At 40.2% G+C, this 14,259-nt stretch overlaps 1 protein-coding gene across 5 annotated transcripts in view; it reads right to left on the bottom strand.

The window, feature by feature from the left end:
- pde4dip (phosphodiesterase 4D interacting protein) overlaps positions 1 to 14,259 on the bottom strand; it is a 162,706-nt gene that overhangs the window by 60,387 nt on the left and 88,060 nt on the right. For all 5 annotated transcript variants that reach the window (XM_060917440.1, XM_060917437.1, XM_060917442.1 and 2 more), the window contains 10 exons: positions 12,935 to 13,027; positions 12,617 to 12,826; positions 11,986 to 12,144; positions 11,735 to 11,839; positions 11,492 to 11,629; positions 11,229 to 11,408; positions 9,163 to 9,357; positions 8,788 to 9,054; positions 6,748 to 6,814; positions 490 to 602 (listed from right to left, as the gene is read on the bottom strand). In XM_060917440.1, coding sequence (XP_060773423.1) covers positions 490 to 602; positions 6,748 to 6,814; positions 8,788 to 9,054; positions 9,163 to 9,357; positions 11,229 to 11,408; positions 11,492 to 11,629; positions 11,735 to 11,839; positions 11,986 to 12,144; positions 12,617 to 12,826; positions 12,935 to 13,027 — 1,527 coding nt within the window. The remainder of the gene's footprint in view (positions 1 to 489; positions 603 to 6,747; positions 6,815 to 8,787; positions 9,055 to 9,162; positions 9,358 to 11,228; positions 11,409 to 11,491; positions 11,630 to 11,734; positions 11,840 to 11,985; positions 12,145 to 12,616; positions 12,827 to 12,934; positions 13,028 to 14,259) is intronic.

Genomic DNA, 14,259 nt, shown 5'->3' with positions numbered 1-14,259 from the left:
AATCAATTCAGTCATCATAACTTGGCATTTTTAAACCAAGCAATCAAAAAGATGAAATTTATTCAATATTTTCACTCATCTGTAAAGGAGGGGCTTTAATTCTTCATGATGGAGTTATTTTATATGGAAATCAATTTTACAAAAGCATTTGAATTGTAATCAAAAAAATTTCCATAGTGGAGGCCAGATAAAGCAAGATACTATCTTTATTCTTATTACACATGACAAAAGAAACATTGAGTGTTAGGTAAATGCAAAAAAAAAAAAGTCATATTAGAAAATTTATTTTTTGACCATAATGTCCCAAATGAGAGAGCAGTTTCTGAGACGGACCCATAAACATGATGGGCTGATTGTATTGTCAGTCAAAAGCTTCTGCTTGTAAAAGTAATGAACAGTTCCAGTGAAAGCTGGTTTGTGAGATTAGACAAACTGATGGTCAGCTCATTGTGAATGAATATCTTTGTTTGTGCAGTTTGTGGGTTCTACCTGCGCATTGGTTAAAGCCTGTGCTGTCAGTTTGCAGCCCTCGTCTTCTTCAGCACTCTCTGTGAATTCACTATTGCAGTCGTCTTCCTCCTCGTCTATGTCTGAAGTGGAGTCTGGAAGGACAGTGTGACACTGTTAGCACACACACACACACACACACACACACACACACACACACACACACACACACACACACACACACACACAAATATAGAAAATACTAGTGTTTTATCACCATGGAAACAGGATAACATGATCCACCAGGGTTTCTTGGCTTACTTGGACAACGAAGCCCACCGTCCATTCAACACACTGCACACCACACAAACTACTAAAACCCTGGCTGAAGCCAAATCTGTCTCATTACAGAGTGGTGTTTACACACAGACAGGAAGAAAGAGTACACAGAAGCAAGATATTTCCTGACGAGTGATTTCCTGTCCTGATATTCCACAAAAAAGCAGTACAAAACTGTAAATGACATATTGTGCTTTTAGTATTGTTAATATGTGCCAACATACACTGCAAAAAAAATAAGCTGTCTTCATGAGTGAAAATATCTTGGTTATAGTCACTTGTTTTTAGCATTTCCTCTGATAAGATTACTATAAAATCAGTGATAAAATTTCTGAATCATTTCAACATTTCAAGCTACAGTTTTTTTCCAAAATCATTTTGCTTCTTTCTAGAAATAAATGATTAAAAAAAAATTAACAAAACTATCTGCCAACAAAATTTCAAGCTTGGAAGTAGCACAAATGTCTCGAAATAGGTTTAATAATCACATATTAAGTTTACTGTAATCTTATAACAGAAAATACTAGAAACATTTGAACTAGGCATGTAACGATATATAATGCGACGATAAACCGTGATACAAATTTACGATGATTTGAATTGATGGAAAAAAAAAGAATTGCGATTATGATCATGCTGCATAATCTCCTAGTTTTTTTCTAGCTGTAACTGCATTGTTTAGACAGTAGACAGACATTAGACAATAATGTACAATAGTAGGAATGCATGTGACTTCACTGTAGGCAGAAGTAACACAGCTCTAATGCCGTGAAAAAACACACAAAATAAACAGATCTAAAATGGGAAAGAGCTGTTGTGTGATTGACTGTACAAGTAGATTTAACAAGAAATCAGAGCTCTCTTTTTACAGACTGCTGAAAGCTAAAGAAACGAGAAGCAAATAGAGGGAACAAAATGTTCATCAAAGTTTGTTAATAAAAGGTCTATTTGCTATTAATTTTTCATTTTTAATAAAAGGAATATTTTAGTTAGTAGGCTATTATATTTTACTCCAACCTTTACAAATGTGGGGAAGTAATTATTGCTGGTTATTAAGAAAGTGAAACAATATTTTTTAAATTGAACAAAAAGAATATTAAGTTTATAAAGAATAAGAAAATAAATCTTGAGTTTTTTGGTAATCATGTCTTCATTTATTATTTTTTTTAAATATCATGTGAAAATAGAATCATGAATAGGGTGAATCGTTACATGCCTACATTTGACTATTATTTTAAGATATTTTCACTTGATCTTTTTTTGTACTGCAGCTATTAATAATAATAATAATAATAATAATAATAATAATAATAATAATGAATACTGCGCTACTGAAAGAAGAAAATAAATCCCTGCTACTTTTACTATACAGTTACAGCTGGTATACAGGAGTGTCAGAAATTTTCAGATCATTCAGGGTTTTTTTTCAGCACTTAAGAGAAACATAGTTGAAATTCTCAAGCGTGTTGTTTCAAAAATAATTGACACCAGTGGTTGTACAAATGAGATAATGGACTAAAATCACTAGCTAGGAGAATCCTTTGTGCTTCTGAGAACTTAACATGTCGAGAAAATTTGCAGTGGAAAAGTGAGCAAGGCTTCGAGAAACTTTGCTAATTTGACTAAAGTTGGGCTTTTTAAAGTGACCTTGAGAAAGGTGTGATATAAATGAAACTTATTGTTTGATTATTTGGGTATAATAATAATAATAATAGGCGGCACGGTGGTGTAGTGGTTAGCGCTGTCGCCTCACAGCAAGAAGGTCCTGGGTTCGAGCCCCGGGGCCGGCGAGGGCCTTTCTGTGTGGAGTTTGCATGTTCTCCCCGTGTCCGCGTGGGTTTCCTCCGGGTGCTCCGGTTTCCCCCACAGTCCAAAGACATGCAGGTTAGGTTAACTGGTGACTCTAAATTGACCGTAGGTGTGAATGTGAGTGTGAATGGTTGTCTGTGTCTATGTGTCAGCCCTGTGATGACCTGGCGACTTGTCCAGGGTGTACCCCGCCTTTCGCCCGTAGTCAGCTGGGATAGGCTCCAGCTTGCCTGCGACCCTGTAGAACAGGATAAAGCGGCTACAGATAATGAGATGAATGAGATAATAATAATAATAAAATAGTAGTAATATGGGCCAGTGGGTTATGAGTGGATTGTGAACAAACATTGTTTCCAGTGTAGTTTATTGGGTTTATTGATGGATTGTGCTTGTGACTGTGGATAGAGTGCACTATATGGCCGAAGGTTTGTGCACCCCTGATGATCACACCCAAACTGTATCCAATGTCTTTGTACACTGTAACATTACAGTTTCCCTGCACTGGAACTAAGAGGACCAAACCTGTTCCAGTACGACAATGCCCCGTGCACAAAGCAAGCACCATGAAGACATAGTTTGCCAAGGTTGGAGTGGAAGAACTCGAAGGTCCTACACAGAGCCCTGACCTCAATTCCACTGAACACTTTTGGGATGACCTGGAACTCTGACTGCATCCCAAACCTCCTCACCAACATCAGTCCCTGATCTCACTCATACTCTTGTAGCTGAATGATCACTAATCCCCACAGCCATGCTGCAAAATCTAGTGGAAAGCCTTCCCAGAAGAGTGGAGGTTATTATAACAGCAAAGAGATATGAGTATTGTGGTCAGGTGTCCACAAACATTTGTCCATATAGTGTATATAGGGAGAAAAAAGGTTCAGGAAAGGATTTCAAAATAGATTTTGCACCTTTGGTTCACTTATGATAAAAATCACACATATTTATTACAATGTCTGTTAGCTCTAAAAGGTGTAAAATGCACAAAGAAGGTTTGGTGTCTGTTTTCAATTTATGCAAAAAAAAATAGATGTAAAATGGTTTTCTCAAAACATTAGTTAAGGTATGAACAGGTGCAGACAGATCTCTGAAGCAGACAGACAATCTTTTTTTCCTCATTTTTTCTGAATTACAAAGCCATATTACAAAGCAGAACCACAAGTATTGACTATATTAGTATTAAAATGATGAATTCTATTACAGGAATAAACTTCTTCACCCTGTAAATGACTGACAGTCATACATGCATGTGACAACAGCTTCTGTTATTTCACATGCAAAAGCTCATACCACTTACCATTCACTATATTAAGGATGAATCTGACTAATACACAAGTTCACAAAGAAGCTTTAAAATAATGGTATGTTCATATCTCGTGTCTAAGTTACAAGACTGGATAGGTAGAATAATGCAATTGCAAGACAGAAGGTGTTTTTTTTTTTTTTTTGTCCCAGTGATTAGAATATAGTGGCAAAAAAAAATTATAATTTGAGTGAGGAGGTAATATTTCAGAAAATTTTAGAATTAAATTTGTAAATTTGAGAGAAAAAAACTCTGATATTCTCAGAGATTATAAAGTTGTAAATTTGTGAGAAGAAAAAAAAACCCTCAGGAATTCCTGATTAAAAAGTCACATATTTATGAGAAAAAAACTTGGATATTCTCAGATAACAATCACGTGCTTCCTGGCTGCAGTGCATTCTGGGAAATGTAGTTGAAAATCTGTGAGAGCTTTTTACTTCCATATTACACGATCAAGGAGGAAAGACCGCATTTCCTATAACTCCCGGCTCAGATGTTTCAATGTAACTGAGATTTGGGCAGATGAGAAGAATCCATGCACTGAAAGAAACGGGAATCTGCTCTTGCACAATAATTATACATTTATAAACAGATAAGACAAAAAAACAAAACAAAAAACCATGGATAAACAAAACTGTGCGGTTTGTATATTCGTCTCCTAGTGCATCCAAGAAGCATAAGAATCAATCACATGCTCCCCGGCTGCAGTGCATTCTGAGAAATGTAGTTGAGCTGTATTTAAATAATACTGCCTGGCGTTGAGTAGTATATCAGATATATTCCATTCAGCTAGCATGATAGTGAACGAGTCAAAGACAAGTTCAGTATCCTGCTAGCTGAATGGAATATATCTGATATACCACAAAAAAAAGCCAGCCAATATTGTTATTATGGCGGCACGGTGGTGTAGTGGTTAGCGCTGTCGCCTCACAGCAAGAAGGTCCGGGTTCGAGCCCCGTGGCCGGTGAGGGCCTTTCTGTGCGGAGTTTGCATGTTCTCCCCGTGTCCGCGTGGGTTTCCTCCGGGTGCTCCGGTTTCCCCCACAGTCCAAAGACATGCAGGTTAGGTTAACTGGTGGCTCTAAATTGACCGTAGGTGTGAATGTGAGTGTGAATGGTTGTCTGTGTCTATGTGTCAGCCCTGTGATGACCTGGCGACTTGTCCAGGGTGTACCCCGCCTTTCACCCGTAGTCAGCTGGGATAGGCTCCAGCTTGCCTGCGACCCTGTAGAACAGGATAAAGCGGCTACAGATAATGAGAACGGGATGAGAATATTATTATTATTATATCAATATAATCTTCATATCAGCATACTCAAAGGCCAATGCTAGCTCACCCACGAGTCGGTGCTGTCAGAACGGCAGTGAAGTAACCTTCCAGCCGGTGTAGTGTTCATCAGTCATGTTAGCGAATCCTAATAAAGCAGTCAAGTCAGTGCTATCAAGAGCAAGTAGCACAGGCTAACAACCGAGAAACTAAGATCTCTGTCTCCAGACTTTTCTTCCACGCATACTCACTACAGTATTTTTCACTCAGACTTAAGTATTCATTTCCCAATGTAATTGACTTAGTTATTTTTATAATCAACATCGACAGCTACACAGAACGGAGCAACCTGGCAGCCAAAATTCTCTCAAAATCTTCACTTTTTAATGAAGCAAACCTGGCAGCCACGTTTGTTTACAAATTGTCACAGTCATTCACTAGCGTGCAAGTTTTACATCTCCGATGTGTCTCTTTTCCAGTTTTTCGATGTCCATTGGTATGTTTTTCTCTTGTAAATATGTGTGAAGAATATCTAATGAAGTTTTAGTAGCCTTTCGGGTGTTCAACGCGTCTTTCTCTTTCCCAACGAAGACAGAAATGATTGTGCACATGCGCAGCAGAAAACTTTCTCATTGGATATTCACATCAGCTCTGATGTGTGACGTGATGTCTTGACAACCATGCACTATTGCAAACCATATTCAGCGCTCATTCTCCATTGGGTAGAGTGACGTAATACACGTAGGATGTTTTTATTCCATGGCAAAAGTGTCCTGTATGTATAATAATTTTTCATATTGCACGATCGAGGAGGAAAGACCGCACTTCCTATAATTCTCGGCTCAGCTGTGATGTCAGTGGTGTAATAATATTGATCCAACCTTGCAAAGTGAAGCAATCTGGTTCCTTTAAGTTAAAAAAAAAAGACTGTTTAAATCTCAGAGAATATCCGAGTCTTTTCTCCTAAATTTTTATGACTTTAATCTCGGAAATTCTGAGTGTTTTTTTTTTTTTGGTAATATTACCTCCTCACTCAGTTCCATTATTTTTTCCTTTTCTTTTTTTTACCTACAACGGCCCTAACGTGCCATCGAGATTTTAACACAATGTAAAAATATATCATTCACTTAAGTGCACCATAAAGTGTTCATACTGAAGCAGGAAACAGCAATCGAGAAACAAAATGCAGAGTACATTTTAACTTAGCCTGATAATTCTATACTTAAATATATTAAATAAATATATAACTTTAAAAATGACAGCATTGCTAGATAAAGGAAAACACAACAGATTTACATTAATAAAAAAAAAAGATCATTTAAGTCAGCGAATATTCAGTCTCGGAATCAAAGATCACACTGTGCAAAATTAAACCTACGCTAGCCGTCTTTACCATAAACATTTACACAACAGTTACTCAGGTTAGTCATACACAGAATCTCAGAACATGCGTCATGTATGTTGTCATTGCAGCTCATTATAGTGACTACAAACTATTTAGGCAGTATAACACACAATCACTCTAAAATGTAAGTATAGGAGAAGTCATTATAGCCCAAACAGGTGAGTGTCCTCATGCCCACCTCCAGTATCTGTGTGTGAGCTGGCTGCCTGCTCCGTCTCCATAGATACCGGATGCTCAGGTTTACTCTGTTAAAGACAGATGAACAAACATACAGCAAAGTGCAGAGTCCAAGCCAAGCTGTGTTCCATACAATCGATATGTTTATCGGTTCAGAGGTGGACCAATGATACATTTATTTGTGAGATCATAGAGACCGTGTAAACTCCAGGGTTCTGAGCAGTCCCTGAAAACCGAACTGGCATCAAACATAATGACGTATAATCAGTTAATTAGCTATTTAAGTGCACTAATACACAATAAACAAGTATATGATTTCCTGTGGAAAGGACAACTGCGTACCCGCAGTCTTTATCCTCTCGTAAGAGCGTTTTTTTCCTTTTACTTCCCCATTTTCCCCACAATTTCATCTTGTCAGTTCCCGCCCACTACCTATCACATGACAAGTCCTAACATCAGTTGGTGGCGAAAATACTGTACGTGTTTCTGTAAGACATAAAGTCAACCTATGCATCTTTTCAAGCTTTCGCAACACAATCAGAAGAAAGAGCTATCTACCCTCTTCTGCATACATGAGCTCACAGAAGCCCACGATTGGCTAGTGCTGCTCTGACTGACAGGCGGGAGAGTAACAAGATCCCGCCCACACAGACAGCACGGCCAGTTTTGCTCTCTAGACTCCCGGGATGGCAAAGGCATCATCTGTAATTCGAACTTGCAATCTCCCGGCAATAGAGAGCCCTGATAAAGTTTCTTTAAGTCCTTGAGCTCTAGTGCTTTCTCTTATATAATATTTATAGGCAACTGTGAATAAAACCCTAATAGACCGGTTTCACCCTCCTTATCAACTGTCATCAAGGACGAACTCAGAGGACAAACAGTGTTTTTTGTGTGGTTTACGGGTGTTCAAATCGATTGAATAGCGATAAACAAAGTTTTTACTGCTTACCTTCAGTTCCTGCTGAAAGATATAATAATAAAATTAAAAAAACCCAGCAAGATTTATACAACGTACGTGGTTACATCGCATATCCCGAGCAGACCTCTTGAGCGATGTTTACTCGAAAAATGTTAACCTTATACAAGTCTGCAGTGACCATTTGACATCAGGTAAATTAATAATTAGTATTTTACATAGTATCCACATGTATATTAAGGAAATTCATGAACGAGAAGTCAGTGTTTTAGGTAAAAATGGTCTAAATAGCCTGCACATTCTCTGAAAATAGTTAACCTGGAAAATATTTGCATTCATAAGAAAATAAAGATTTGATTTGGACATACACTCCGCGAGAACAGTCACGTAAGGCCTTAGAATTACCTTCGCGATCAGCAATCGTTTGTCTCCGAAAACCTTACAGATCACCTCTCTGACCCATCCATAAGCAAAGTTCTCATAGCATTTCAAGCTCATTCAGCAGTCTTGGGTTTAAAGCTGCTGTTTTTGAAGAGCAAATACATTCCCACGTGGATATAGGTCACGCTCGGCCATGAATCTACATCATCTTCCAATCTCGTATGGATCTTTTCCCGAAATATAAGATTTTTTTTCCCAAATAACGATCCTTCGACTCTTTATAACCTATTTTATTAAAATATCTGGATAATAAGCTCTTATTAGCCACGTAGGACGAAAAAAAAAAGCATTGACGTCAGAAGATTTTGCGTGCAGTTAAACTCTGTAAACAGAGTAACTGTTTGTCCTCTGAGTTCGTCCTTGACGACGGTTGTCAAGGAGGGTGAAACCGGTCTATAGGCTAGACACTCCTTGTTCCAGGCACCCGGCTAATGACTTGTCCACCCCTGTACATTTTCTAATAATGAAATACACATATGCAATCATGTAGGTAGTTAATACTGCATATAGTAAAACTGACTTTCTAATGTCGGGCATGGGGAAAAAAAACCCAAACAAACCTTTGATTATTATAATCCTAGTTCCCTGTGTTTACTGTGAATACCTAACAGCTTTAACCCTAACTCCTCTGGCTGGCACGTATTTACTAGTTCACTAGGTACTGGTTTAGATGCCTGTGCTGACCGTGTGGTTCAAAGCGTTCAGTTGTGCAGTCTGGGCCTGGAGCTGCTCCTGGTTGTTTGCTAAGGTGGAGCGGAGGACAGACAGCTCCCTCTGCGCCTCCCTCTCTTTGGAAAGCACCAACTGGAGCTCCTCCTTGATGAGCTGTGCATCTTCAGGAGGCTCTGATGGAGTCGGTGATCTGCTTCCTGCTGACACCACCTGCCTGCGCAGCTCCTGCAGACGCGCCGCCTGCTCTGACATCACCTGACCCGCACGCTCCGCTGAATCCTGGGAAATGGAGTGGAAGTTTAGGGAGCATCATCTGAATCTACAGTCTTATCTGTAACCTTCAGGGATCTCTTTTGGGATATGTGGAGGTGCGTGGTGATGCATCACCTTGATATACTGCTCCCTGGTGTGAATGGCGTTAAGCAGCTCCTGGATGTGTGTGTGGTGCTCCTGTGTCTGTCGGCTGTGCTCCGCAAGCAGCTCCTGGAAAAGACGCTCCTTTGTGTGCAGCCGGGTTTTCAGCTTCTCCACAATTTCACTGGAGCTCAGTGGCACCTTACTGAGGAGAGCAGCTGTTAACTCCTGCGAGACATGAGACACGGTTACTCCAATAACTAAGTACACACACACACACATTCATTTTGCCTTTTGAACTGGTGTTTGCAAATTTTATTTTTAATCATTTGGAATTCTCATACTGGAATTGTAAAATATAAAGATGCATTTTTAATTTTTCATTCAGGATGCACAGTTTTGCAGCCAACTGAATCTGAATATCCTGTTAAACTCTTTCAGAGTGAAGTGAATACACTTCAATACACTTTTACTGTTCATATCCTTCATGTCTGAGGTGTGCATTACTACTGGAATCCAGCACTTCTGCACTCGCTGACCAACGTCAGTCTTTTCTTAGATCTAGGAAACACTAGATTGACTCTCAAACAGCAAACAATAAAATCTTCTTGCACTTAGACATGGACATTCCTAGCTCTCCCTAAGGATTTATATTTCACTTCTTATGCATGGTGTTTTCTTCTCTCTTTTTTCTCTAGAGGTGGGCTGGATAGGTTTAATAAAAATCACAAGTGTGAATTCAAATGTATTTAATAAATGAAAGAGTGGGCATTTTTTACTTTCTTGCATGCTGCAGTGGCTGAGAAGAATGCGTAAGGGTGAGCGTGTAGAGCATACGCTGTAAATAATAAACACGAAATTAACTACATGTAGTTTTAATTTTCATAATGTTCCTCGGTTGTTGGACATCCTGCATTTGAAGAAATAATTTGTCAGAAAAAATGACGGACGGGTGCAAACAGTACAATGATAACTAATTGGTGGGTGGGACAGGACACTACGGAGCCCCAAAAGGGACGTATATAAAACACAGATAAATAAATAAATAAAAATTGAACATTTTTGGTGCACAAGAAACTCTGTGAGAGAAGCCTGAACCCCATGATGAGATGTTTCTGACAATTGATTGGCCGTTCAGATCTCTCTCTCATATATAAATATATAAAGGGATGGATAAATAAATAAATGTGTTTGAATGAATAAATAAATAGATAAATGAATAAAGAAATAAAGTATATATAAATAAATAAAATAAAAATAATAAATAAAATGCGTTTGGATGAATAAATAAATAGATAGAGGAATAAACAAAGGCTATATAAATAAATAAAAGTCACACATTTCTGGTGCGCAAGAAATGTTTGATTTTTATTTACTTATATATCCTTTATTTATTTATCTATCTATCTATTTATTCATTCAAAAAAATATTTATTATTATTATTATGTTCCTTAATTGTTGGACATCCTATATTTGAATAAATAAATTCAGAAGCCTGAACTCCATAAATATGATGAGATGTTTCTGACAGTTGATTGGCTGTACAGATGGATATATAAATAAAAAAAGGATATATAAATTTAAATAAATAAATAAATAAATAATTATTATCATTCATCTCATTATCTGTAGCTGCTTTATCCTGTTCTACAGGGTCGCAGGCAAGCTGGAGCCTATCCCAGCTGACTACGGGCGAAAGGCGGGGTACACCCTGGACAAGTCGCCAGGTCATCACAGGGCTGACACATAGACACAGACAACCATTCACACTCACATTCACACCTACGGTCAATTTAGAGTCACCAGTTAACCTAACCTGCATGTCTTTGGACTGTGGGGGAAACCGGAGCACCCGGAGGAAACCCACGCGGACACAGGGAGAACATGCAAACTCCACACAGAAAGGCCCTCGCCGGCCCCGGGGCTCGAACCCGGACCTTCTTGCTGTGAGGCGACAGCGCTAACCACTACACCACCGTGCCGCCCCTTCATCAACTTTTTTTTTTTTTAAAAGGGACTTAGGGGCTCCGAATGACAGCAATTAGGACCTCGTTTGACAAATACATGTTGCTGAGACCAAAATAAATCCAGTCTTTACCTCAGCCTCTTTCGTGCGTGTTTGTAGTGTTGTCTGGAGCTGGCTGATGAGTGTGTCTCTCTCACTCATGCTGCAGTTGTGTCTGTCCTCACACTCACGCTGGACACGCTGGCTGCCTCTCCAGGCTTCACTCACCTGCTCCAACTCTACACATTTACCTCGCAACAACACCTCCAAACTCTAACACAAAACAAACATATATGACATTTAAACGACACGCTAGAAAGTTAAATCTGGGTGACAAGGGTGTGAGAGAATAATACCGTAATGGTCTCCTCATTATTGGACAGCACACAGCGCAGTTTCTGCAGGTCCCTCTCTTTCTCTCGGAGGAGCAGCTGCAGCTTGCGCACCTCGGCCTCCTTCTGCTCCACACACACAAATCTCTCGTCTACTGCACGCTTCAGAAAAGGACACAACCATCACAGGTATTTTTTATTGTTTTGTCATATTCCAAGTTAGCAGAAAACCGTTTTTGTCCTGTATGTTTATGCACAGGTGTCTACCTCCAGGGCTCGGTCTCTCTCCTGAATGCGCAGCTTGAGCTTGTGGACGAGAATGTCTCTGTTTCCGCCTGCTTCTTTCTGTCCATCCAGCAGTTCAGTGTAGTCCTTTGGAGGAGGAGTAGAATTAAGAAGCATAAATCAATAATCAGTACTTAAACATGAATCAAATGTTTTTTGCGATTAATGTAGAGAGAAGATAAGTCCAGTCTGACTACCGCTTAACGTGTGCGCTGTGTGTGTTTGCGGCTCACGTGCAGCAGACGCTCTTTGTGCTGCAGTTTGGTCTTCAGCTCCCTGATGGTTCTCTCTCTTTCCTCCACCTCTCTCTCCTTGTCTCGCTCTCCCTCGTTCCACTTCTCCTCCATCTGCTCTAGGTCTGAGCGTGCTCTCTGCAGAGCCGCAAGCAGCTCCTATGGAGGAATGACAAATTAATTTAATATCTCTCACACAAAGGGCGGCACGGTGGCGTAGTGGTTAGCGCTGTCGCATCACAGCAAGAAGGTCCGGGTTCGAGCCCCGTGGCCGACGAGGGCCTTTCTGTGTGGAGTTTGCATGTTCTCCCCGTGTCCGTGTGGGTTTCCTCCGGGTGCTCCGGTTTCCCCCACAGTCCAAAGACATGCAGGTTAGGTTAACTGGTGACTCTAAATTGACCGTAGGTGTGAATGTGAGTGTGAATGGTTGTCTGTGTCTATGTGTCAGCCCTGTGATGACCTGGCGACTTGTCCAGGGTGTACCCCGCCTTTCACCCGTAGTCAGCTGGGATAGGCTCCAGCTTGCCTGCGACCCTGTAGAACAGGATAAAGCGGCTAGAGATAATGAGATGAGATGAGATCTCTCACACACACAGACGAAGATACCTACTTTTGCTTTTTCAGCTCTCACCTGATTGTGTTTCTCAGCTTCCTGGCGATGGCGCTGCACCCCCTGGAGATCGGCGAAGAGGCGCTGGTTGGCACGTGCCAGCTCGTCCTCTCTTCTCTGGGCCTGGCGCTGGGATCTTTGGACGCTCTGCAGCTCCAGCTGGGTTGAAAATAAAGAGGCCTGAAGCTCCAATAGCTCGGCCTGCAGTGGACTAGGTGCTGTAGTGGACGTCTACACACACACATTTAAATTGTTTCTCAGAGATGCTTGACTTTGAGAAATGAGTGTGTATGAGAATGTACATGAAAGAGTATATGAAAGCGCATATGAACTTCTCGCCTGCAACTTCTGCAGCTGCTGTTGCTGGTTCTGCTGCTTCAGAGAAACCAAAAGCTGCTTCTGCTCTTCATGAAGCTGGTGGAGGTCAGCAATCTAGGCCAATAAAATACAAACAAATACACTCCCGTTCAAAAATATTACACTGAAATTCACACAGACTGATCTTCCCTCAACTGATACGTCCTTAAATGTGCAAAAATATAATAGGACATGATCAAAAAGACGTTGTTTATGTTCTGGCATCAGCACGAGTATATCATGTACAGTAGCTGTTTGGAAAACTGCAATCTGGTGCAAAGTGCTCGTCTGGGTTTACACTGGCCCCATCAGTCTTTTTTAGACATAGACACGCCCCCAGTGCGTCTTCACTTCGTTTGTTCAGGAAGGAATATATATTGGAATCCAGTGCAAGCGCTTATCCAAGATGGCACCATTTAATGCTGGCGAGTTTATTACCGGACTTGAAGTTGTACGCAGGATTAGCGGTGTTCCTCCAGGACTTCTTTGTAAACACAATCTGTCTAAAGTATTGAACTGTCTGAATAGCTGCTTTTACATAAATCACGGATTGAATCGATACATTTTTATTCCTTAGTTTTACTTTGGATGAATCACCTTCATAGAAATGTATGTGATGCTAGATTACATACATCAAACTCTTGAGCAGCTAATACTGCTAGTGATACGATGTGAAGAGTAAGGAAGGCCAGCTGAAAATCCCATGAGAGCTCATTACAAAGAAAAACAAGACAGCGAGAGCATCCTCGCAAATCGCTACAAGCCGAATTTCATTAGTTTATGTTGTTAGAACTTGGATGGTTGAATGTCTGAGCCATGCTCGTGTACATGGGCCAGAATGAGAGGTGGGTTGGTGGGGAAAAAAGAAATGAATTCAGTCCGACTAACAAGTGGAAAAGATTGGGATTGGATTTCACAAATTTAAATAAAAATAAATAATAATAAATAAATTTAAGAATGTAATCACTTTTTTAATTTTTAAAAGTCCTAACATATAAGTACCTGGACGTCCATATAAACAATAAACTGGACTGGATAAAAAACACAGATGCCTTATACAAGAAAGGTCAGAGCCGCCTGTTTTTCCTCAGGAGACTCAGGCGTTCCATGCTGCAGATATTTTATCACTCTGTGGTGGCCAGCATCATTTTCTATGCTAGGGTGTGCTGGGTGAAGGCAGCTGATGCCAATAGACTCAACAAGCTCATCAGGAAAGCTGGGTCTGTCCTGGGAGTGGAACTGGAGTCATTGGTGGAGGTGTCAGACAGGAGGATGCTGAGGAAACGTCTCAGTATTCTGGACAATCC

The sequence above is a fragment of the Neoarius graeffei genome, chromosome 3, assembly GCF_027579695.1.
Source record: "Neoarius graeffei isolate fNeoGra1 chromosome 3, fNeoGra1.pri, whole genome shotgun sequence".
Lineage (NCBI taxonomy): Eukaryota > Metazoa > Chordata > Actinopteri > Siluriformes > Ariidae > Neoarius > Neoarius graeffei.
Note: the sequence above shows the minus strand (reverse complement) of the source record. Positions and strands in the feature narration are given on the sequence as shown.